General features: G+C 39.9%; 1 protein-coding gene across 1 annotated transcript in view; it reads right to left on the bottom strand.

The window, feature by feature from the left end:
- Positions 1–1,440: 1,440 nt before the first annotated feature.
- Positions 1,441–27,488, bottom strand: part of NWD1 (NACHT and WD repeat domain containing 1) — a gene marked incomplete at its 5' end in the record, with an annotated part of 94,949 nt that continues 68,901 nt past the window's right edge. Inside the window, 7 exons of the mRNA XM_082260980.1 lie at positions 1,441–1,836; positions 10,334–10,439; positions 13,773–14,320; positions 19,298–19,574; positions 19,759–19,913; positions 22,855–22,945; positions 23,750–24,028. Of these exons, the coding sequence (XP_082117106.1) occupies positions 1,538–1,836; positions 10,334–10,439; positions 13,773–14,320; positions 19,298–19,574; positions 19,759–19,913; positions 22,855–22,945; positions 23,750–24,028 (1,755 nt within the window). The 3' untranslated portion in view covers positions 1,441–1,537. The remainder of the gene's footprint in view (positions 1,837–10,333; positions 10,440–13,772; positions 14,321–19,297; positions 19,575–19,758; positions 19,914–22,854; positions 22,946–23,749; positions 24,029–27,488) is intronic.

Raw genomic sequence — 27,488 nt, 5'->3', positions numbered from 1 at the left:
CCTGTCCAGAGCCAATGTGGACAAGCTCACGTTCATTAAAATGAACCAGGCATGGATCCCACAGGACTTGTCCGTACCTTGTGCAGAATAGACATGTATACCGTCCTTACCCAGCCATTGTTGTATTTTTGATCTTTCTCACTCTTTTTGGGGTGTACCCTAATTTAAAAGGAAATAAAATTAAAAACAAAAACCAATGTTGGCTACCTTGTCCTCCTCCACCGCCGCTTCCACCTACACCGCCACCTCAACCTCCTACTCCATATGGGCCTCATCCTCCTCCTCCACTGCCGCTTCCACCTACACCACCATATCCTCCGTCACCTCAACCTCCTACTCCATATGGGCCTCGTCCTCCTACATCATTCAAGATGATTATTTTTTATTTTTATGCCATGCTCTTAAGATGATTTTGCTGACATTTTCAGCCCCCTAGCCCTTTCCATGTTTGTTTTAGAGGCATTTTAGTGCTCAAAAGTTCGGGTCTCTATTGGCTTCAATGGGGTTCTGGATCGGGACAAAGTTCGGGTTAAGTCCAGGTCACGAACCCGGACTTTTTTTTTCAAGTTTTTTTCGGTCGCTAAACTCTACCCATGACATGACCATGATAAAATCTATCTTTGCAGTGCTCCCCCACACTGCGATGGTTAACTGCTCATTTCATGCAGAAGTGCAGGAATAAGGTGTGATACTTACCTCATTCTTCACTTCAGCAGGGTCCTTCCACTGGTGTGATCAATCCCGTTATGCCATCTCATTACGTTGTTCCCAGCCATGGCCACACTCCTGCTTCCGTCACATTCAATGCAGTATTAACAGCTCTGCATTGTACATGTTGATACCCAGGGACTGCCCACAAAGACTTTTGTAATGAGGCAAAGCGCAATGTGCAGTATCTCATAGCAACTAGTCAGCAAGGGTGACTGCTCTTAACTGCTAAAAAATGTATTTTGAATGGTTTGAATATAAAACCAAACCTGCTTCAAACAAAAATTTCCTCCCAAAGCATAGCAGGCACTCTTTCTGCAGAGGGTTGAAAGGGAAAGAGTAAGTGGCAGCTGACCACGTTCCACTGGGGGTAGGTTTGGGGGGGGGGGGCACATAATCTTAGACTTGTAAGGGGGAAGAGAGGTAGATGATCGTGGACCGGGAGGAGGGGTCATGTTTAAACTGTCAATTATCCCAATTACAGGAGTTCCCACCAGTTCCCCCCTTTTCATGTCATGGCACCAGCCATGGGAAGCCTTTGACAAATGAGAAAGGGCAAGGCTTAGCACATACAGTACTCTTGCATATTTATGAAAGTAAATATATAGGGGAGGATATAGAAAGAAATAGGATTAGAAGCAAAAAAAAAAGAAAAAAAAGTAGTCATTGAAAAAAGGAAAATATTAAAGTGCTTTGTAATTAGAAGTGCATATTTGGCAAATTACACATTTGTATAACATAGTTTGCTCAGTTTGTAAATAAAGTGCCGAAAACTGTTTTTAGGAAAAATGTAAAAATGACAGACTAGATATATAAATGTTTTTTCGTTTTAAACAATGTTGCAGATTTGGGAATTTTTGTTTTCTTGTTCTTTGCATCTCCACCATTTCCTTTCATTTTTTGCTTCCAATTTGACAGTTTTGTTGTTGGCACCTTTAGACTTTCTAGAACTGACAGTACATGTGGCTTTGATGTTTTGCAATGGGTCATACTGCGGGCTGACGGTTTCTGGGCACTGAAACTTCTCTCGGATCACATAGCCCAGACGTGTGGTTCCTATAAATCCACTAGAAGTAGAGACAATTCGGGTGACAGTTGCATATACATATTGTACTGCAAGCAGGGCACCTGTGTAATGGGACATGACAAGAAAGAAGCATTAACATTATGTACCACATGCCTAGTCACATATATAGTATCTCACAAAAGTGAGTACACCCTTCACATTTTTGTAAATACAAACCCAATTCCAAAAAAGTTGGGACGCTGTACAAATTGTGAGTAAAAAAGGAATGGATTAATTTACAAATCTCATAAACATATTTTATTCACAATATAATATAGATAACATATCAAATGTTGAAAGTGAGACATTTTGAAATGTCATGCCAAATATTGGCTCATTTTGGATTTGATGAGAGCTACACATTCCAAAAAAGTTGGGACAGGTAGCAATAGGAGGCCAGAAAAGTTAAATGTACATATAAGGAACAGCTGGAGGACCAATTTGAAACTTATTAGGTCAATTGACAACATGATTGGGTATAAAAAGAGCCTCTCAGGGTGGCAGTGTCTCTCAGAAGTCAAGATGGGCACAGGATCACCAATTCCCCCAATGCTGCGGCGAAAAATAGTGGAGCAATACCAGAAAGGAGTTTCTCAGAGAAAAATTGCAAAGAGTTTGAAGTTATCATCTACAGTGCATAATATCATCCAAAGATTCAGAATATCTGGAACAATCTCTGTGCGTAAGGGTCAAGGCCGGAAAACCATACTGGATGCCCGTGATCTTCGGGCCCTTAGACGGCATTGCATCACATACAGGAATGCTACTGTAATGGAAATCACTACATGGTCCCAGGAATACTTCCACAAAACATTGTCGGTGAACACAATCAACCGTCCCATTCGCCGTTGCCAACTAAAACTCTATAGGCCAAAAAAGAAGCCATATCTAAACATGATCTAGAAGCGCAGGTGTTTTCGCTGGGCCAAGGCTCATTTAAAATGGACTGTGGCAAAGTGGAAAACTGTTCTGTGGTCAGCCGAATCAAAATTTGAAGTTCTTTTTGGAAAACTGGGACGCCATGTCATCCAGACTAAAGAGGACAAGGACAACCCAAGTTGTTCTCAGTGCTCAGTTCAGAAGCCTGCATCTCTTATGGTATGGGGTTGTATGAGTGCGTGTGGCATGGGCAGCTTACACATCTGGAAAGGCACCATCAATGCTGAAAGGTATATCCAAGTTCTAGAACAACATATGCTTCCATCCAGACGTCGTCTCTTTCAGGGAAGACCTTGCATTTTCCAACATGACAATGCCAGACCACATACTGCATCAATTACAGCATCATGGCTGCGTAGAAGAAGGATCCGGGTACTGAAATGGCCAGCCTGCAGTCCAGATCTTTCACCCATAGAAAACATTTGGCGAATCATAAAGAGGAAGATGCGACAAAGTAGACCTAAGACAGTTGAGCAACTAGAAGCCTGTATTAGACAAGAATGGGACCACATTCCTATTCCTAAACTTGAGCAACTTGTCTCCTAAGTCCCCAGACGTTTGCAGACTGTTATAAAAAGAAGAGGGGATGCCACACAGTGGTAAACATGGCCTTGTTCCAACTTTTTTGAGATGTGTTGATGCCATGAAATTTAAAATCAACTTATTTTTCCCTTCAAATGATACATTTTCTCAGTGTAAACATTTGATATGTCATCTATGTTGTATTCTGAATAAAATATTGAAATTTGAAACTTCCACATTATTACATTCTGTTTTTATTCACAATTTGTACAGTGTCCCAACTTTTTTGGATTTGGGTTTGTATTTTATTATTTCTTTTCATGTGATAACACTGAAGAAATTATGTAAAACTGGTGAACCTTGCGCTTATGGTAAATAAATAGTGATAAATAAGATATATTAATTAAATATATGAGCTGCCTGCTGCAATAAAAAAGTGCAAGTGCTTTTTTTTAAATGTTGGTCTGTGATTGCAGCGCTGCTTCAAAGTGTAAACGTGCATAAATAGCTAAAAATTCAGTAGTGCAAAGTAAATAGATATTTCATACTAAAAAAGGTAATTCATATAGTGCAATTATACTGTGCTTAAAAATAGTGCAAATTAGCTTGATAAATATCATCCAAAAAAACAAGTGCAGAAATTATTACTAATGAAAGTCCAATATAATAGTCCTTTTTTCAAATTATAAAGTATTTAACTTTATAATTTGAAAAAAGGACTATTATATTGGACTTTTATTAGTAATAATTTCTGCACTTGTTTTTTTGGATGATATTTATCAAGCTAATTTGCACTATTTTTCAGCACAGTATAATTGCACTATATGAATTACCTTTTTTAGTATGAAATATCTATTTATTTTGCACTACTGAATTTTTAGCTATTTATGCACGTTTACTCTGTGAAGCAGCGCTGCAATTACAGGCCAACACTGAAGAAATTATACTTTGCTACAATGTAAAGCAGTGAGTGTACAGCTTGTATAAGATTCGGTTCACACTGGGGTGGCACGACTCCGTACTACTTCGGGGCGACTTGTGCATTCCCATGCACCATGACTTCGGAGCGACTTGCATGGGCTTCACATAATGGAAGTCTATGCAGGTTGCTCCGAGGTCGCCCCCGAAGTAGTACAGGACCCTTTTTCTAAGTCGGAGCGACTTGTGTCGCTCCTATAAGAACGGGTCCTGTAGCAGTCAATGGACCGCGAGGGAGCGCGATTTGTCAGGCTGACAAGTCGCCTGACACGTGGCGCTAGTGTGAATTGAGCCTTACAGTGTAAATTTGTTGTCCCCTCAAAATAACTCAACACACAGCCATTAATGTCTAAAACGCTGGCAACAAAAGTGAGTACACCCCTAAGTGAAGTTCAACATGGCACCTCATGGCAAAGAACTCTCTGATGATCTGAAAAAAAAAGGATTGTTGCTGTACATAAAGATGGCTTAGGCCAGTGATGGCAAACCTTGGCACCCCAAAAGTTTTGGAACTAAATTTTCCATCATGCTCATGCACTCTGCAGTGTAATTGAGCATCATGGAAAATGTAGTTCCAAAACATCTGTGGTGCCAAGGTTCGCCATCACTGGCCTAGGCTATAAGAAGATTGCCAAGACCCTGAAACTGAGCTGCAGCACGGTGAGCAAGACCATACAGTGGTTTAACAGGACAGGTTTCACTCGAACAGGCCTCGCCATGGTTGACCAAAGAAAATGAGTGCACATGCTCAGCGTCCTATCCAGAGGTTGTATTTAGGAAATAGACATACGAGTGTGGCCAGCATTGCTGCAGAGGTTTAAGGGGTGGGGGTTCAGCCTGTCAGTGCTCAGACCATACGCCGCACACTGCATCAAATTGGTCTGCATGGCTGTCGTCCCGGAAGGACCCCTCTTCTAAAGATGATGCACAAGAAAGCCTGCAAACAGTTTGCTGAAGGCAAGCAGACCTAAGGACATGGATTACTGAAACCATGTCCTGTGGTCTGATGAGACCAAGATAAATGTATTTGGTTCATATGATGTCAAGCGTGTGTAGCGGCAACCAGGTCAGGACTACAAAGACAAGTGTGTCTTCCTTACAGTCAAGCATGGTGGTGGGAGTGTCATGGTCTGGGGCCGCATGAGTGCTGCAGGCACTGGGGAGCTACAGTTCATTGAGGGAACCATGAATGCCAACATGTACTGTGGCATACTGAAGCATAGCATGATCCCCTCCCTTTGGAGACTGGGCCCCCGGCAGTATTCCAACATAACGACACCAAACACACCTCCAAGACGACCACTGCCTTGCTAAAGAAGCTGAGGGTAAAGGTGATGGACTGGCTAAGCATACGGTATCTCCAGACCTAAACCCTATTGAGAAGCTGTGGGGCATCCTCAAATGGAAGGTGGAGGAGCTCAAGGTCTCTAACATCCACCAGCTCCGTGATGTTGTCGTGGAAGAGGACTCCACTGGCAACCTGTGAAGCTCTGGTGAACTCCATGCCCAAGAGGGTTAGGGCAAGACTGGAAAATAATGGTGGTCACAGAAAATACTGACCCTTTCGGCCCATTTTGGACATTTTCTTTTAGGGGTGTACTCACTTTTGTTGCCAGCGGTTTAGACATTAATGTGGTGGGTAGGAAAGTGCGCTGATTCAATATAGGGTGTGCTGCTACCTTAGAGTGTATGTTGTAGAATAGGTAAAGAAATCAGGTGCGCTGCCCTAGTGCATATGTGCAACATACAAAATGATGTAAACAAATAAACCAAAAATGCAATAATAATGCAAAAAAATGAAAACGTATGCAAGTGGATGCCCTATCGGGAGAAACGCGTCAGAGAGGAGGCGCCGCGTCATCACATCTAGACCAGGCAGCGGTCTGCACTGCAGGCGGACCCCGCCATACAGCTCCTCCGTGAGGGAACTCGCTATTATTGTCTTCACAACTGTAAGTGCAACCACTTGTTTTAATAAAAATCTACTGTTGGTAATGCACCATTGCGGTCCCCTCTGTTGTGTCCCCTATTATTGAGGTCGACCAGACTAAGGAGTTACAGCAGCCAATCAGAGTCTAGCCACCTTTGGCAGGATCTTCTTTCGTCAGGCTTTCTGACTGGGTCTGTTCCTCTTGGACACAAGCAACTACATCAGCCATCCTAGAGTCCAGTAACCCCCGGCAGGACCACTCATCACCATAGAACCAGGCTTCTTGTTTGGCTTTTGTCCGGTAAGAGTCTAGGGAGCACGAGTGTGTCAGAGTGCCTTCTGTATTTCTGGGAACTTTTCTACCTGGCTGCATGACCTTTGGAGCGGTCATATTCATATATGCCCTTAACGTTTAACTTCTGGTAAGAGGCCAAGCTGGTGGTGGGACTTTGCACCTTCCAATCACAGTTCACCTTTCCCCAAGCTGGAAGTTTTTGTCACCATTTTTTGCACTTTATTTATGGACTTATAATATGGACGTTTATTGCACATTGGTGTATCACTAGTCACCTTCTGGACATTTTTTGTTTTACACGATTTGCATACGTTTTCATTTTTTTGCATTATTATTGCATTTTTGGTTTATTTGTTTACATCATTTTGTATGTTGCACATATGCACTAGGGCAGCGCACCTGGTTTAGACATTAATGGCTGTGTGTTGTTATTTTGAGGAGACAGCAAAATTACACAGTTATACAAGCTGTACACTCACTACTTTACATTGTAGCAAAGTGTCATTACTTCAGTGTTGTCACATGAAAAGATAGAATAAAATATTTACAAAAATGTGAGGGGTGTACACAATTTTGCGAGATTCTGTACGTGCATTACAATTTAAACAGAAAATCAATTAAATATGTTGGTGAAATGTGGTTTACTGTAAATCCATTCCCTAAGTGTAAACTGCTAAATATACAATTTTAATTGTAAATACCAAATCGTTTTCCATGTTGTACAGTAGTCTTTCATAAAATCACGAGTCAGTCTCTCATCAAGAGAGCTCAACTATGCCCACCTTTTCCACCCTGCTACGTCTATCATATAAGTCGTACTACAGCTTCTATGAATAAAAAGCTATCTGTGAATGGAGGAGAGGACGATTGATTGACATGTCCATCCCCTCCGTTCATAGATACTGCTTCATTAAAGAAGCTGAATAATGGCTTCTATGGATGGAGCAGCTGGTCAGAAAGGGCAGGCATAGTCAGGCTTTGTTGTTTAAGAGTCTGTGAAAGCCCGTTACTTGTATCAGCCTCTGTCACACTGGAAGCAGCAGGAGTAGGGGGGCATGGACTTACTGGAAGATTTCTACTTACTTAAGACGAATCCGCATAAGGGGCACATCCTACTGACTGTAAGTTGTCTTTTTTTGCGGATTCCTTTTTTTTTTCTTTTGCCTGTTCACTCCGCCAGTAGGTCTTTTTTTTTTTTTTTTTCAACTTTCTTTACCAGACCAAGCTGTCCAGTAAAACTGGCAGATACAGGGTTGAGACAAACCATTTAACACTGACAGGGGTGCTTACGATGGTCAGCTTTTATTCATTTATGTAAAACCTTTATCCCAAAAGGCAAAAAATGTTTATGTATCTGGTTAAAAGGTTTTAGCAGGAGTTTTGCTTTACTTTGTTACACAAAACCATCTAAATCTAGCCAGTGCATCTAACGCCGCAAAACAAAAGTGTGCAAAGTCTTACAATTTAGTTTTCTCTTTATAGCAGCTACAACATAAGTAGAAAAGTCTTTCCCTTGCCAGCAGCTGCAGTGTAGGACTTGTCTGATATGCCCTCTAGTTAGTCAGACCTATAACTCTACAATTTGCAAAGCTCTTGCTGCCTGCTGATTGGAGAGCTCTATAGTTGCAGCAAAGATCACTGCTTCCACAAACAGATTAAGGATCTCATTCTGCACCACGCTGGTAGGAAACAGCCTTTTCTACCCAGGCTGTGGCTGCTTTATAAGACTGTGCACACATTTTGGGGGAGACTTACTAAAACTGGTGCACACAGAATCTGGTGCAACTGTGCGTAGTAACCATTAGCTTCTAACTTCATCGTCTTCAATTATACGTTGACAAAAAGCCCCTGTTCACAACGGTGCGATTTGTCAGTTCCAAATTGCATGACAAGTTGCACCCCATTGTTGGCAATGGAACCATTCAAATTGCAGCGACTCATGTTGCAGCCATTATGAAAAAGGTTCCTGCACTACTTTTTTCTGATTTCATTGTGACTTACATAGACTTCTGTTAAACTAAGTTGCAAGTCGAAGTGAAATCAGAGGTGCAAATCGCACTGATCTGTGGCTTTAAAGTAGTATTTTCTGGAAAGTGTTTAGCAAATTTAAAATGAAAGTTGGGCTTAATTTGCTTTCAAACAAATGTTTTTATTTTTTTATTTTTATTTTTTTTATACAATACAAACTATGCATTGTTTTGTAAACAAACAGCTAATACATGCTGCACCGTTGAAACAAGATTCCAAGAACACTGTGGGGTTGATTTACTAAAGGCAAATAGACTGTGCACTTTGCAGTTGCTCCAGAGCTTTACCTTGTTTACTAAACTACGGAGCAACTCCGTTTGGAAAGTGCACAGCAGGGTCTGAACAAAGATTGGAAACCTCTCTGCTGAAGCCATATGAAATGGTGGTGGGGAGGGGAGGTGATTCATTGCTTTGGTCTTTCTACCTCTGTGTGTAAATTTTATCTTCAGCTATTGAGCTCTTTAGATAAGTTTTTTTTTTATAGGAGGATGTAAGGAGAAACCAGCTGCCTGGATATAAGCATACAAAATATCCATATTTTAAATATGTACAAAAATACTATAGATTTCTTTAAGCATTCTGAGTTGATGAATATATTCAGAAATAATTAAGGGCTTGTTTACACTTCAAAATGTTGCGGGGGATCAGTAGACCTGGGGATTACTAATAAATGGGGGATCAGCAGAGCTGGGAGTTAATGCTGAGTGGGGGGGGGGTCAGCATACCTGTGGGTTACTTCTGAGGATCAGCAGAGCTGGGGGTTACCACTGAGCTTGTGATCAGCAGAGCTGAGGGTTAATGCTGAGTGGGGGATTAGCAAATCTGCGGGTTACTTCTGAGTGGGGGATCAGCAGAGCTGGGGGTTACTACTGAGCTTGTGATCAGCAGAGCCGGGGGTTAATGCTAAGTAGTGGGATCAGCAGAGCTGGGGGGTAATGCTGAGTAGGGAGATCAGCAGAGCTGGGGGTTAATGCTGAGTGGGGGATCAGCAGAGCTGGGGGTTAATTCTGAGTAGGGGGGTCAGCAGAGCTGGGGGTTAATGCTGAGTGGGGGATCAGCAGAGCTGGGGGTTAATGCTGAGCAGGGGGATCAGCAGAGCTGGGGGTTAATGCTGAGTAGGGGGATCAGCAGAGCTGGGGGTTAATGCTGAGTGGGGGGATCAGCAGAGCTGGGGGTTAATGCTGAGTGGGGGGATCAGCAGAGCTGGGGGTTAATGCTGAGTGGGGATCAGCAGAGCTGGGGGTTAATGCTGAGTGGGGGATCAGCAGAGCTGGGGGTTGCTACTGAGCTTGTAATCAGCAGAGCTGCGGATACTACTAAGCAGATCTGCTGAACAAAAGTACTTATGAGCCAGGGATCTGCTAAAAGGGAGTACTAATTAGCTAGGCCCCTTTAAAACAAATAGAAAATTAGCACACCCAGTTCATTTGCCAAGCTTCAAAAAAAGCATTGCATAAGCATCAAAAACACATTAAGGCTGCATTCACACTTGAGCATAGCGTTTTACCGCAATTTTTACCGTGATTTCCAGTCGTTTTTTTCAGGCGTTTTTGGAGGCAGGCATTGACCTCTATCAAAAACGCTGGTAAGCAGCCCAAAAAGAAGCTCATGTACTTTTTTCAGCTACAGGCGTTTTGCAAAAAGCTCAGATGTGAACAGGGGCCATTTAAATGAATGGGGTTTTACTTGTTGGGTGTTTTGGAACGTTTTTTTTTAGCGTTTTTGGAGCTGAAAAACACTCAAAAATGCCCAGGTGTGAATGGAGCCTAAAGAAGCATGTTGAAAGCAGTAGGTGTGTGTGTGTTAAAGTTGAAGCAAATGTAAACGAGCCCTAAAAGTGTATGAAAATAAGGAAATTAATACTCACCAGTGGACACATCCCACACCTTAATGGCTCTGTCCTTAGATCCAGTATAAATATAACGATCATCTGGTGAGAAGCAGGCACAATCAACTCCTTGAAAGAAAAAGCCCTGGAAGTAAAATGAGAGTGCCATTTAAAATCTTTATTTTTTATCTTTTTTTTTTTTAATGAGCATACATCTCTCTGAAGGCAGGGAATAGGAATAAAGCTGTCAATGGTCTCATATCATAACACTCACTTGCCTTGACCAGTCTGTAGGTAATACATGTTTGAACTCTTATATAAGGCTGCATTTACACTTAAAATATAAGTATACCCTCAGCTTGTAAAACATTCCTTTCCGTTTAACCACTTCCCACCCAAGGACGTCCTCTCTATAAAGAGGACCTGTCATGGCCCATGTTGTTCATCCCATGTGATAGCACACAAAAATAGTATAAATAAATAATTTTGTATAAAAAAAAATTAAAGCGCCCCTGTCCCACCGTGCTTACGCGCAAAAATGCAAACACATATGTTACTCCCGCACGCATGTGTAAACGGTGATCGCACCACACATGTGAGGTATTGTCATGAACGTCGAAGCGAGAGCAATAATTCTAGCACCAGACCCCCTGTGCAACTCTAAACTGGTGACCTGTAAAGGTGTTTAAAGCGTCGCCTATGGAGAATTTTAAGTAGGACTGAAGCAATGAATCAATTAATCGACAACTAATCGATTATGAAAATAGTTGTCAATTAATTGGTCAGCGGATTAGTTGGCCTGCATACAGAATGCATTAACAACGAATCAATGATTATGTTTACATATCAGAAAATGCAGTGCAACGCACATACAGCTCAGTACACCGTCCATACATGTCAGTAGATGACAGAGAACTTGGGAATGTGTGAGGAGCAATGCCTCATGGGAAATGTAGTCCTGGGCAAGAGAAGGAACCAAGTGATTCTAAAGGCAGAGGTTTTTTTTTACTTTGCTATATACTGTACCTTGCTTACAATCACTTTAAGGGCTCTGTGAAGGGAAGATCAGCATCTGAACCTGGAGAAGGTGGAGGCTGATAGACTAGAGGCGATATAAGGCATTACAATTACATTTAAACTACAAGTTTACTAGTATCCTAGTATTGTGCATTATATTTAAAATATTATATCCATGAAAAAAAGTCTCAGCTGTTAGTACTACTTTAATATATAAATGTTATTTTCCTCCCCCTCCACCCTTCATATAGCTTCATGTTTGATTCCCAGTTAAAATATCCTGCATATCCAACTTCTGGGCCTATTTTTTATTATATACTTACACATGATACAAGATATAAATACTTTCACTGTTTCACAGTAGAAATTATAATTATATTACAGTAGCGATATCTGCTTTTTTTTTTTTACTAAAAGGGCTTTTTTTTTTTTGTAACCCCATCATGACAGGTGATGAAAAAAAGCATGCTGCTGCTACTAAAAGGCTTCTGGTGCCCGTGTATTGTATTGGATTTTTGAACAAAAATATTTGCATCTATATTTATACAAAAATGATTTGTATATTTGTTGAATGGACAAGTGTTGTTTGAAAATTCCACTTAACAATCCAATTTTAAAATGAATATAACTCCTGAGCAAGAACCAAATACACTATTTGAAGATTCATTTGATCGAGAAGTTTGCCATTCTGCTCCTTCGAATGTTCCTGTCACTGTGGTTGACAATGAACCCCAAATAGACCCCACTAATGGTTGGAAAATCGGATGAATGTTTTTTAAAAATTTTCAAAAAAAATGTAGTTTGTGTATGGCCAGCATAAGTGACAGCAGGCGCAGGGAGCTTGTATCCAGCTACCTGCCTATTATTAAGGGAGTGTGTCATGAATATTATATACCAATCTGGCATGAAAATTTGCAAAAAAGTGTTTTAGGTCTTTTCAAATTTTAAAAATGTTGGTCTCTGAGTCTGATATGTACCACATTTAAACCAATAATATATATATCTGTCTCCGAGTGGATTAAATATCCAACCATATAGCTGGATATTTAAATTTACCACTGCATATAGATATTCAAGAATATTAACTAAATTATACACCAACCTTTTTTTTGTTGAGGTTTTTATCCAATTAGTCGATTAATCGAAACAATAATCGGCCTAGTCGATTAATCGAAACAATAATCGCCCAACTAATCGATTATGAAAATAATCGTTAGTTGCAGCCCTAATTTTAAGCACCGTAGTTTGCCGCCATTCCATGGGCAGCTGCATTTTTAAAGCGTGACATGTCAGGTATTTACTCAGCGTAACATCATATTTCACAATATACAAAAAATTGTGCTAACTTTACTGTTTTTTTTTTTTAATTCCTGAAAATGTTTTTTTACCCCAAAAAATTGCATTTGAAAAATCAGCTATCCTTGTTGTCAGTGCATTTTTTGTGTGGCTCAAGACAATTCCTTCTCTTCCAATGTAACCCAGGAAAGTCACAAGGTGTGACACCCCTGTTTTTTTTTTTTTTTATAATAGTGGTCATGCCTTAGGGACAGAAGAACCTAAAGAAATGGATTTCTTTACCAGAGCCCTAGAGAGAAGGAAAAGCAAGTTGTTTTTTTTTTTTTTTTTAAACGTATCTTAACCCAAAAACAAAAATATAATTTGCAGGTTACCTTGCCTAGATGTTATGGCTGTATTTGTTTTCTATTTCAGCTGTTTTTTTGTTTTTTAAGCTGGTGTTCCTGCCAGTAACACACTTCCTGTCCTAGGTTATCAACGCTCACTTGCTGTACTATATCTATGCTCCCCCTATTTGCATGAAAAATGCCCACCCATCTTATTTTTATTACATAGAGGGAGTTAGTGTAGTTTGCAGAGGTTAAGCTGGCCATACATAGATTAAAATTCATCTAGTTCAGCAGGGACCGGCCAAACTTTGATCCATGTATGGGCACCCTGGTGGTACACAAGTCGATCTTTTGATCAACTTGTGTACAAGCAGCCAGTCAGGTTTTTACAGAACAATTAGGGCTGCCAGCTATAGCTGGCAACATTAATCATTGTGTTCTGCTGGCAGGGAAGGCTCCCCGCTGGCAGAACACAATAGCATTGTGGGACAGATTCCCCCATCGACACAGTCAGCGCAATCAAACTTTTTCTTTCCTTCCACCAATGGAAGGATGTGGCCTGCCTTAGCTAAATACAATTACCCAAGATTTGTAGCTAGATCGACAGGACATTCTTCCTTTTGAAAAAAAGTGCATTCAACACACCTAATAACCAGTAAGCTGCAATATATTACATTTTTATTTTTGTGTTTAGATAAACTTTAACGTTAAACTTTCAATTATTGGCTTTTATATTCTGGGGAGATCCATGAAGTATACAAGCATTCTAATTAAATTACATAGAAACCTTTGCATTCAAAAATTGGCATATAAACTGTATGGTGAGCATAGGGTACCTTGTAACACATCTCATGTTCCCAGCAACCAGTTTCCATGTTCCAAAGACGCTGAACTGAGTCCTCACAGCCACTTAATGCATATATTTCCTTTGAACTTGTTTCTAAGCAAGTCACTTTGCTTACATGGGAATCCAAATGCTTTTCTTTCCTTTCTGGGCAAAAAAGACACATGTCTCCTCTCTCTGTACCATAGATAACCCTTTGATCTTCAAATATAGCTATATTGCTCACAGCACTTGGGACTTGTGGATGTATGGAGTGTAATGGGCCATCAAGCATTGGAAGTGGATCCCCCTTTGTAACTTGATAAAGGAGAATTAAATTGTGGTGTGCTACAGTCAGGTAGCTTTCTTGTTTGCTTAATGAGAGGCAAATCACAGCCAATTTATGATCAGGTGGTGGAATACATGCCACATCCTGCCTTTGGTCTAATGGAAAAGCCAGTACAGTGCCAGATGTCAAACCGCAGAACAAAATCCTCTTGGTGTTGGCAACCTCCAGGCACGTTACTTCAGAAGAGGCCTCAAGGATATCTGTCATAAGACCTGAAAAAGCATATAATTATATGACCTCATGTTGTGAGAATTGTATAATCTTGCACATTTACTTTTGTTTACACTGTGGAAATTGTTGAATTTTATAGCACCAGACACTAATTAGAATCAGAAACTGCTTAAGGTGAGCCTGTGGCCACCAAATTGACAATCAAGTATTTATGAGCCTCAGACCTCTTTAGCCATAGACACTATGGAACAATCCATCCTCAAAGTTTAGAGCAGCTTTTTTCTAACCTTTTTAAAACAAAGGCACACTTGCATTACCTTGTCTGCCTCAGGGAACCCCTGCCAATAATTACTATAGCTACAGTTCATTGTACATTAGCATTTTGGTCACTGCAAAGAATGCACCCTACATTTGTGGTCGTTTGGAAGAATCACCCCTCCTTAAAGGTAGCTAAAAAGATCAGTAATGTCAATGGTTACTTATATGAAGGGCAAAAATTAATCCATTGCTCAAGGAACCTCTGGCACAATCCTGGTTGAGAAAGTCAGCAAAAAGCACTGAAGTCCTTCGGCTCAGTTCACACTGCCGCGACTTGTCATGCAACTTGAGAGAATTAAGTTGTATGACAAGTCACACCCCATTACCTGCAAAAAAACTGTTCTAAATGGTGCAACTCAAGTTGCAACGACTTAGAAAAAGGTTCCTGCACTACTTTGGGGCGACTTCATCATGACTTGCGTTGACTTCTGTTAATGAAGTCGCAAGCAAGCCGCAGCAAAGTTGCGCAACTTTCCAGTTGCGGCAGTGTGAACCATGCCTGAAAGTTATTTTCTCAGCTGCTTAGCTCACCCTGCTCCCTTTCCTAGCAGTACCTTGGAAGAATTTAGCCTTATAATCTCTAATGTAAACATGGCGCAGGTTCTATGGGAGGGGGGAGCAGGGTTAGCTGACCATGCTGAAATAATGTAACTTTTAAATAATCCAAAACAAGGAAGGGAGAGATGCTCGCTAAATATAAGCCACCTTCTAATTAATTAAATCCAAAGGATGCACAGAGACAGTTCACCTGGTGCCATGGCAGTCCCCACTCGTTTCACTCCTCACAGGAGCTAAAGCCTCGTACACAGGAGAATATCGGACAAATGACCATAGTTTTATTTTGCACGTCTCATATTGAAAATGAAGAGGTTACTAAAGTTATAAAAATTCTCGTACGACAGAATACAACTTCGGATGGGATGTATTGTATTATATTGTAATGTATTCTTTCGTTTCCAAGCATGCGTGGTCTTGGTCTTCTGATTTTTTTTGGACATCCCTCCCCCTGCCACCTTTCACTGCTTTCCCAGGCTCTTCCCATCCCATCAGGAGACCCGAGGGACTAGTCAGCACGTCTGTCGACTGGCCCGGCGACCCGAACAAAGGTCTCGGATATAGTGATCAGAAGAGATGTCATGACATCACTTCAGGTTTCGTGGAATCCTAAAGGTTTTCATTACTTGTGACAGCGATAAAAGGAATAAAAATTAAAAGCAACAATAAAAAAATCCAAATATAATATAATAAATTATTCATAAATGTATTGATTAAAAAAAAAAAAATGAAAGTACCCCTGTCCCCCCGTGCTAGCACGCAAAGGGGAATATGTGCATCAGTCCTGAACGCATGCAAACCAAGATTGTCCCACACATGTAAGGTATCACCGCAAACGTCAGATCATGGACAGTATTTCCAACACCAGACCTCCTCTGTACATCTAAAGCGATAACATGTAAACACTTTTAAAGCATCTCCTATGGCTAGTAAAATTTACATTGTTTGTCGCCATTGTGTGGGCATGCGCAATTTTTAAACCGTGAAATGTTTGGTATCTATTTACTGTACTAAGCCTGACATCATCATTTATATTTTACAAAAAAATTGGATTAAGTATTGTGTTTTTTTGCCTTAAAATTTTAAACTGTATATGTTTTCCCAAAAAACATTGAAAAACATAAAAAATGTCAAAACCCATCAATTTAATCTTTAGCGCCTCTCATTTAAAAAAATATATAATGTTTGGGGGTTCTAACTAATTTTCTAGCAAAAAACAAAAGAAATAACAGATTTTCACATGTAAACAAAAAGTACCAGAAAATGCCTGGTCTTCAAATGGTAAAACGCTACATGGACATTGTCTGACAAGGGAAGAGGCATCTCCAGCAGCCGGATAACAAATGAGACAAACATAACCCGAAGCGGATCATAGTTTGTTTACAGTACACTGGGTAATAATATTGGCGCATACACCAACACTGTATAAAGCAGCTGACACTCAAAAGTTAATCTACATAACCCAACAAAATAAATCCAAAGAAATAGTGCAGCGCTAAATAAACATTCATATAAAATTCATATAATATTCATATTCATATAAAAAAATTAAAAGCAACAATATAAAAATCAAAATATAATATAATAAATTATTTATAAATGTATTAATCAAAAAAAAAAAAAAAGTACCAGAAAATGCCTGGTCTTCAACTGGTAAAACGCTACATGGACATTGTCTGACAAGGGAAGAGGCATCTCCAGCAGCCGGATGACAAATGAGACAAGCATAACCCGAAGCGGATCATGGTTTGTTTACAGTACATTTGCTGAAATATTGCTTTTAAACAAGTTCAATACTTCTGCTGCAAACTTTGAGCATGCACTGCTCCAGAGTGACTGCTGCTACAGCTGTCAGTGAGGGCATGTGTTTTTACTTAAGCCCCGTACACGTACCGATTGTCGGCCGTAAAGATTCGGCCGACGACCGATCGGCCGATTGTAGGCTTGTTAGTATGATGCTTCCAACAGCAGACAGCGCACTTTCGGCCGAAAAGAATCTGTCGTGCAGGCATTAAAATTTTTGTTGGCCAACACCAGAACGGCCGATTGTTCGCCAGTCAGTACAGAATTCGGCCGACAATCAGCAGATTTGCAAGACTGGGCATGCTCAGAAAAGAAAAAACACAGGGAAAGTTAACCATCACATGACATCACTGCAGTCGGCGGACAAAATTCTTGTGCAGTCTTTTGCACTTTTCAGCGGACAGGACAACCCTGGACAAAAGACGGCCGATCAGTCGGCCGACGATCAGTACGTGTGTATGAGGCATTAGTCTTTATGTATCATTTTCAAAACAGACAGAAACATTTGCTTTAATGAGCAAAGTAGATAAAAAATATATAGTAGGCCAAGAAGGCATAATGCACATGTACAGTAGTTGTCAATAGTTAATCACCCAGTATCATACTGGGTGACATGGGCATATTATTCAGATATACATAACAAGAATCCATCATAATAGGACATTTATTTCAGGACTCATTGGGACCATCTACTTGTGGATTAGCCCTAAAGTGGTTGTAACAGCCAGCTGTTCTATTAATCTCTCCTACACTGTGTAATAGTTTTTTTTTAAAACAATGCCTGTAAATACCTTATCTCCTCTTTCATGGCTGGTCATGTGACCTCCAGTCGCTGTATTCCTCCGATCTACGGGCTACAGAGGGAGGACCTGAGATCCACTCTGATGTCAGCCGGGGAGGTCAAGTGACCGGGCAGAAGAGATCAGAGATGAGGTATTTGCAAGCTTCGTTTTACAAAAACTTTTACACAGTGTATGAGAGATTACTATAACAGAAGAGCTGGCTGTAATTGTTCTTTACTTTTACTGTCAGTTACTAATAGTAGGTGAGAGGGGGGAGAGGCACACACAGGAGCTGACAGGGAGAGAGGAGAGCAGCAGGATGACAGAGATCATGTAACCTGACCATGGTAATCAGGGATCAGCAGCCATGATTACCGTGGTCAGCACACAGAAGGGGACACAGGAACAGGCAGGATCAACCAGGGGCAGATTATACAGCACAGGCCATATGGGAACAGGATCTTTCTCTTTTTTTTTTTGTTAGGGTTACAACTACTTTAAAATGATAAAGGAAATATAGAACAAAAGAGAAAAGCGGAGAGTTTCAGTCAAAATGAGTGCTTGTTTTAATTCAAATTTACTGCTTGTTATGAACATGCAAATATGTCATAGCCTGGGCAAAGACTCACTTTAATGTTGACACTAAATATAAATGGCTGATATGGCAGAATTTTTTCCTCTAAGGAATCAGTGGGGGGGGGGGGGGGAGTATATTTGGTATGTCACAGTACAAACCTTTTTTCATGTTTAATAAATGTTTGAGTTTGGATTTGAAAATGTAGGTCTAGAGTAACTTCTAGTGGTATGGATACAACCACTGGTGTGCTGGTACTGCTGTGTTGAGCGGCAATTTGCTTTTATTTTTAAGTACTGTATATCCATACTTTTTTTTTTCATCCTATATGCACATTTTTTTAAATTATTACTGATACAAAGAGTATCAATATAGTACTTTATTATTTTGATGGATGTAGATTTAAATATATTATAAATTGAAAAATATATTAAATATATCACCTTGTATAACTTGTATATACATTATATTCTGTCCCACTTTTCATATTAAAGTAGAAGTCCACCTCAACACTAAAATTCCTGCATCTATAGACCTCCACGATCTAACACTAACCTATCTAGCCCTGTAAAGAAGAAATCCGTATATATACCTTTTTTGAAGCTGATCCAACCTGATCCCACGCTGAGCTGTCAGCCGCGGCTTCGCTGTGGGGACAGGTGCAAAGGAGGCAGCCGACAAAAGAAGCCCCGTAGTATTGGTGACGTCACTCCCCATTCATTTTACAGCCATTGTCAGCTGTGTCCTCTGCAGAGCTTACACCGCTGGTGACCACATCAAATCGGCTTCAAAAAAGGTATATATACTAATTTCTTCTTTACAGGGCTAGATAGGTTAGTGATAGATCGTGTATGTCTATAAATGCAGAGGTTTTAGGGTGGACTTACACTTTAATTTATTTTTCAGTATTGTAAATAAAAACATCAGCAAACATGGGACCATGTGTTTGAATGTAACATCTATAAAACAGAAGTGCTTTAATTTACCTTGCACTGTGTCCCAGACCACAATTTTGTGTTTGTTACCAGTTTTTGGGAAATAAACCCGGTCACCTCCATTGGAGAGGGCTACACAGCCACTACGATCTTGGAAAGGAGGCAGTGTCTTGTGCTTCTGATCATAATCTAGGTTCCAAAGTTTGAGGTAGTAGGCAGTGTTAGATGAAGATAATAAAGTGCTTCCTTTTAAAGCCAGTCCAGTGACTGATACTCCCATACCAAAAAATGTGTCTAGAAGAGCTCCCCTCTTTGACAAACTCCAGACCTACAAAATATAGTAAATGTAATTGTGAATTTTTAGTTTGTCAAAGAAGCACCTAATTTGTATTTATTATCAATATATATATATATATATATATATATATATATATGAAGTGCTCAATCTATTACACAGCAGATTTTGTACTTTCTGGACAATATCGTAGTAGCTTTAAACGCTTCTTACTTACTCTAATAGTTTCGTCTTGGGATCCAGTTACAATTATCTTTTTGTGACTATGTATTACAGCAGTTTTTACCATGTCATCATGTTCTAGACAGGATTCTAGAAATGTCCTAAGGGTGTTAGAGTCGGCCCGAAATACTTGCACTTGTTTCCCAAATCCTGAATAGAAATAAAGAGATTTTTTTTTGGAAATCATGAAAATCAGAATTGTACAAAAAAAAATGTTGTTTTATAACTGAGAAATTTTCAAAGAGGAGGGGTCTGTGCAGGGGAAACATGTCTGGATTGAGGAGTTTGTACTAAGGGGAGGTCCATCCGTACTAAGGGGTCTTTGCTGGGGGTGATCAGTTTATGCTGAGTGGTCTGTATTGGGATGATGAGTCTGTGCCTGGGGGGGGGGGGTCTGTACTGAGGGGCTTGTGCTGGGAGGGCATCTGTTCTAAACAGTCTGCACTGGGTGTGGTCTGTCTGTACTACTGAGGGGTCTTTGCTGGGGGAGGTTGGGCTGTGCTTGGGGGGGGGGGGAGAGAAGGATTGGACTGTAAAGTTGGGTCTGTCTTTACTGAGGAGTATGTGTTGGGTGTTAGGGGAGATCTGTACTGTGTGGAATGTGGGCTTGGGATTGATTTGCTCAGGGAGGAGGGGATAATTTTTGGTTGTACTCTGTAAAGTGGCATGTGTGTTACACACTCCAGGGTAGTTTATCAAAACTGGAGCTACCAGAGTTTGGAGAAGTTGGGCATGGTAACCAATAAGCTTCTATGTTTTATTTTCAAAGCTTAATAGAACAAGCTGAAGATAGAAGCCTATTGGTTGCCATGTATGTATGTGCTAAATATTCTGGCTACTCCAGTTTTTTAAATGCCCCTCACTGTGTTTTATATATTTCATACTCCTGACCACTCTATATACATTATTATTTATTTATTTTTCCTGAAGTTCTTAAAGTTAGACTGTGTGTAGAAAAGCTAATAAAAAGGAACAAGTTTATTTTAATTTGTGTTTTAATGTTTATATGTGTCTGTTACACTCTAGCTTGTGGCAAAGTCATTAAAGCATATTTTTTGGGTAAAGGACTGTGGCATATGTGTGCAGAATATAGGGGAGTATCTCAGGTTTTATTAAACTATGCTCCTTTAGGTTGCTCCCACTGTGCAATATGACCACACCCACAATTTGGCTATTTTTAGGGGGGGGGGGCAAAAAATTACCCTGGGTGCCAGATATGCTAGGTATGCCACTGATTACCATTTTTGAGAAACAATACTTGGGGCTCTTACCGATTAAAACCTCATTCTACATCTGATTTTGATCTGATTTACTAAGCTAATGAAAAGTTCTCTTGCAAAGCGAACAGCCTTTTTGCCTTTCTTTTGGTAAATCAATCCCGATCCTTGATCTGATAAACTCTGATGCTAAATCTGACAAAATAAAATAAAACATGCATTGAAGGACACTCAAAGAATATCATGCTCTATGTATGATGCTATCACCTCCTCCTACAGTCTTCATCCCAGGTGTCCAACCTGCCTCCCTTGGGGCCCTAGATGCTTTCTTCAGCCAGTAAAGAAAACTATTCTTAACCGGTTGCCGACTGCGCACAGTCAGCCCCGGCCAGGCAGAGTGATGTAGATCTACGTCGCTAGCCTGTCACCGGGTTTTGAGCCAATAGCGGGCTAGCGAGCGCCCCTGAGGCGCGCGCCCGCCTCGGCTCGTTCACAGAGGAGTCCGGGCGTGTGACCGGCGGACCCGATGTCCGCCGGTCACACTACGATCGTCGGTAGAGCGGGATAAAGGCGGACGGCTTATGTAAACAAGCCGCCTGTCATTCTCCCCTGTGTAAAAATGGAGATCAGACGGTTCTACTATGTAGAACCGTTGATCTCTGTTTTTACAATAGGAGACCTGTCCCATCACAGTTAGAATCACGCCCCTAGGACACACTTAACACCTCCCTCTCCAATACAGTTAACCCCTTCCCTACCAGTGTCATTTTTACAGTAACAGTGCATATGTATAGCACTGATTACTGCAGTAATGTCACTGGTACCCCCAAAAGTGTCAAAAATGTCAGTCAAGGGTCCGATCTGTCCGCCGCAATGTCGCACTACCGCAATAAAAATCGCAGATCGCTCGTTAAAAAAAAAACACCAAAAATGACAAAAATCTTTCCCTTTGTTAGTAAACGCGATAACTTTTGCGCAAACCAATCAAAATACGCTTTTTGCGATTTTTTTTTTTTTTCAAACATATGTAGCATAAAACAAATTGGCCGAAAATGTTAAAAAAAATTTTGGGGGGAATTTCATATAAAAAAAGTGAAAAATATTGTTATTTTTGCAAAATTTACGCTCTTTTTTTGTTTATAGCGCATGATCAAAAAATCACACAGGTGATCAAATATCACCAAAAGAAAGCTCTGTTTGTGGGAAAAAAAGGACGTGAAATTGGTTTAGGTACACGACCGCGCAATTGTCCGTTAAAGTCACGCAGTAAAAAATCGCAAAAAAACCCCTGGTCAGGAAGAGGGTAAAATCTTCCGGGGCTTAAGTGGTTAATACTGGTTTTTAGTAAGTACATTCTTTTTTTTTTAATTTCTTTCACGCTATGTTACTTTTTTCCTGTTAGGCCCATCACTTCTTTATTTATTACAGGTACTTATATAGCGCTGTCAATTTACACAGTGCTTTACATATTAAACAGGAGCCAATTAACCTACCATTTCTTTTTCTTAGTGCGGAAAAAAAGCAGCTTAAAAGACATGCATAAAGCTGCATCTTACACATGAATTTTGGCCTGTTAAGCGTTTGAGCGTTTCTGGAATGCATTGGCAAGAATATTAATATTATTATATTTGTTAAATTTATGATGAGGTTAGTGGAATGTAGGATGAGGTGTTGTTTAAAGTTGGATGAGATGTTGTCTGCTATAGGATACAGTTTTGTTAGCTGAAAGATGAGGTTTCATCAGTTTTAGAATGAGTTGACAAAAGTAGGATAGGTTTTTGCTGGATGTAGAATTCATTTTTTTTTTTCAGATTTGGCCTGGGGTTTGGTAAATGTTGGTTGACTGTTCAAGACGGTTGTGCCTCATTACTTACCTGCAGCAAATAATGACTCATCATCAGAGACCACTGAAAAGATCAGAGCACTGGGCATTTTTTCAGCTGATACAGCTCCTCCGGTGGAAATCTGATGTACAAGACGATGAAACTTAATCACACAAGTACAAGTTTTCATTATGATCATCCTTTATTCAGTTTGACCCACATATAATTACCAATTACCTAATAGATTTAAAACTTTTGGTTTCGCCAGTTTTTATTTTCCAGTAGGTGTTGGATTTGACTTTCTATTACGCATATATAACAGGAAGTCATAGAAGTACTGTAAATAGCATTTATCACAACTTACTGTACATTTTTAAATACTGATGAGCGCCTACATAAAACAAATGTATACAAGGTCTTTAATATTAAAATCAAACCCAGGAATTCCTGTGGGACTGATGCCCTTTGTTTATTCAAATTTTCCCAGAGTACTCCCATTATTCCTCTTCAATGGATTATGTTTTGTTAGTGTGTTCAATCTATTCCTTGAGTAAAAAGCCTCAAACTAGCAGAGAGAATGTTCAAAGCTAAGCATTGAAGTATTTTACAGAAAGATTAGTTGTTGATTGGAACTGACTTTCAGCAGTAAGTCCATTTAAACGGGCTTGGGACAAACAAAGATCGATACTCATACAAAAAGGTTTAAAGAAAAGCAACACAAAGAATAAAAATGGGGAACAATGGATGGACTTGGGTCTTTTTCTGTCGTCTCTCCTCTGTCTCTAAATAAAGGTCATTAGAAAAAGTTTCAATAAGTTTAAACCTGATTCTTAAAAAAATTAAAAAAAAAAACAAGAAAATGTAAAATCAAGGACAAGTGTTGAAGAAATGAAGAATTAGTAAGCATGCACTAGAATGTTGCAGATGTAATAACCATTCAACTTACCAATGCCAGAAGGCCATTTTGGAACCCAACCACCATCTTTCCATATTTGGGAATAACGCAGCTACATACTGGATGTGCAGTCTCAGCATCCATACCAGGTATCTGTCTTGAACCCCTTAGCTGTCCTGTGGTGGATTCCCAAATGTGAACTGTTCCTCCTTTAGTTACTGTCATTACAGTTTGTTGTGGGGAATATACAGCAGCTTGCAATGGAAACCCAGGAACTCCTGGCGAAAAGCACAGAACAGGATCCCCAGATTCTATATTCCATCCACAGACCTGAAGAATGAAGAAAGACAAAAGTGGTTGTGATATTAGAATGAGTAATAAAGAAACAGGAAATGTCAGTTAAACTTTATCTGGACTTCATGCACTTGGGCCACAGCATACACCATCCTCATTAGGATGATACTCCATCTAGTCGAGCTCAAGCTTGGCTATACTAAAACTCTTTATATGGTTCACCCTCTAAACCCTTTCTTTGTACATAGGTTGCACTGAATTCAGGTTAATGTATAGTAGGTATATAGAGAAAGTACTTGATGCTTTTGGCTTGCATTGTCATGTGTTCAGAACTGCCAATGCATTGAGCAGGGTGCTATAAAATACATAGGTTTTAACAAGGAGATCCCTAATGTTTGTCCATATTTATTAAGCGTTAAGTATATAACTCACCTTTTATGTTTGTTTTGGGTATCTTATGAAGAATTCCAAATGTGGTATGAAATATTGCTCAGTGTAACTTATTTGTGTGTGTGTGTATAATACAGTGCATCTGGAAATTATTTGCAGCGCTTCACTTTTTCCACATTTTGTTATGTTAGTCTTATTCCAAAATGGATTATTTTCCTCAAAATTCTACAAACAATACCCCATAATGACAATGTGAAAGAAATTTGTTTTGAAATCTTTGAAAATCGATAAAAAAGAAAAAAATTCTATGTACATAAGTAGTCATTCTATGTACATATGTAGTCACAGCCTTTGCGCAATACTTTGTTGAAGCACCAATTACAGCCTCCATTCTTTTTAAATATGATGTTACAAGCTTGATACACTTATTTTTGGGCAGTTTCTCCCATTTTTCTTTTCAGGACCTCTCAAGCTCCTTCAGGTTGGATGGGGAGCGTCGGTACACGGTGCGACCTTATATAGACGGGTGTGTGCCTTTCCAAATCATGTCCAATCAATTGAATTTGCCACAGGTGGACTCCAATCAAGTTTTAGAAACATGTCAAGGATGATCAGTGGAAACAGGATGCACCAGAGCTTAATTTGAGTGTCATGGTAAAGGCTGTAAATACCTATGTACATGTGTTGTTTTTAGTTTTTTATTTTTAAAAAATTTGCAAGGATTTCAAACAAACTTCTTTTACTTTGTCATTATGGGGTACTGTTGGTAGAATTTTGAGGAAAATAATGCAATGAATCCATTTTGAAATAAGGCTGTAACATAACATAATGTGGAAAAAGTGAAGCGCTGTGAATACTTTCCGGATGCACTGTATGTGTCTCTCCTGTAATATTTAGTTACAATAATGTCAAATCTCTTGCTACCTGAATAGAAGCTATAAAAAGCAATTTGTAAAGGCAAAAAATGACCAGCGCTATGGAGTGTGCGGTGAAGCGTGAGAGACTGACAGGTGTAAGCAGCCAACAACCAAACCCCAAAAGGGGTCAGGATATGTGTAAAGTGCAAAGAGAGGTTGTAAACGGCGCTACCTTTGTGCAATTAAAAGAGATAAAGTGCATACATTCACTGTTAAAGAATTATAAAAAGGGGGTGTCCCATAAAATTGAAAAAATATATATGCTGTATATCAAGTGGGTTCAAGTCAGAAAAGATCAAGATATCCTAATCTGTGATAAAATAAAACCCAAAAAGTGCTGAAGTGCAATAAATAAGTTTAATACCATAGACAGTGTTTTTATTGTGATGTACAAATAATAGAAATCAATCCAGTGTAGAAATAAAATCAGATGTTAGTGATATTCCGGGCACTGTTTATTGCTGAAAGTGCACCATGCCCGCAGAAAACAAATCAGTGAAGTGAAAGTGATAAAGGTTACCAGGGAAAAAAATTCCTTAAAATAAGAAGGAAATAATGAAATGAAAATGCCAGCTGCAAACACCCGTGTGGCCACTAGGTGTCGCGCTGTAAATACAACCTGCCCTGCACGGAAGCTTTAGGCAAGGATGGATCTCCAGGGGTCCCCCTCCACAGTCAAAGCACCAGTTGGCGTGTTTCCATATGGAGAGAAAGAAGAGGGGAGCCTCATGAAGTATCAGATCGTATAAATAAAGAAGAAACGTAGCATCCACTCACTGTGTGAAACCGTGATAGCTGCCTCGAATCAGTAGTACTCGCCAGGAAGCTTCCGCGTTCCACGGCGGTGGAATCTCAAAACCGGAAGTGACGCTGTGACGCAAAGGGCACTTCAGCACTTTTTGGGTTTTATTTTATCACAGATTAGGATATCTTGATCTTTTCTGACTTGAACCCACTTGATATACAGCATATATATTTTTTCAATTTTATGGGACACCCCCTTTTTATAATTCTTTAACAGTGAATGTATGCACTTTATCTCTTTTAATTGCACAAAGGTAGCGCCGTTTACAACCTCTCTTTGCACTTTACACATAAAAAGCAATTTACACTGCTTTAACCACTTGCTGACTGCCCGCTGCAGATTTACTGCAGCCGGCTGGCTGGGCTGTGCGAAAACGACGTAGCCCTACGCCGGTCGTGCGCGTTGTGCTCCCGCCCCCACTAGGCAGCGGGATGCTGATCCACTGGACCGGCGGCCACGATTGCCACTGGGCACCCGCGAACGCTCCCCGCTGAGAGAGAAGAAAGGTCAGCTGTTGTAAACACAGCTGACCGTTCTCTCTGAAATGCTCACCGAGCACCTGTGATCCTTCTATATATATCCTTCTCTGTGGTCATTTCACAAGCCCATCCCCCCATAGTTAGAAAACACAACCCTAGGCTCACATTTAACCCTTTGATCACCACTGTGTTAACTCCCTCCCTGCCAATGTCATTATTACAGTAACAGTGCATATTTTTAGCACTGATTACTGTAGTTATGTCACTGGTCCCCCCAAAAGTGTAAAAAATGTCAGGGGTCTGATCTGTCTGCCTCAATGTCGCAGTCACGCTAAAAATTGCAGATCACCGCCATTAGTAGTAAAAAAAAAAAAATGACATAAATCTTTCCCCTAGTTTGTAGACGCGATAACTTTTGCACAAACCAATCAAAATACGCTTATTGAGATTGTTTTTTTTTTTTACCAAAAATATATAGCAGAATACAAATTGGCCTAAAAGGAATTTAATTAAATTTTTTTTTTTTGGGAATGTGATATAGCAGAATGTGAAAAATATTGTGTTTTTTTTTTTTTTTTTTTTTTTTAGAATCGTCCTTTTTTTGTTTATAGCGCAAAAAATAAAAAATCACAGAGGTAATCAAATATCTCCCCAAAAAAAACTCTATTTGTGGGAAAACCCCAAAACCAGAACACCACGAACAGGGGAAAAGTTTGTTAGAACATGCAAACTCCACTGAAGTCTGTGGGACTCGAACATGAAAAATCAAAAGTCCTCATTTTAAAGGCTTAAATGCAAGTTATTGCCAAAAAAAGTGTATGTGGTTCGGGTACAGCCCTAGGGGACATGTACCCATGCAAAAAAAAAATTCTAAAAATAATAGTTTTTACAGGAGCAGTGATGTT

Source organism: Pelophylax lessonae (genome assembly GCF_965119305.1).
Source record: "Pelophylax lessonae genome assembly, chromosome: 1".
In the NCBI taxonomy this organism is placed as follows: domain Eukaryota; kingdom Metazoa; phylum Chordata; class Amphibia; order Anura; family Ranidae; genus Pelophylax; species Pelophylax lessonae.
This window is presented reverse-complemented; position numbering and strand designations above follow the sequence as displayed.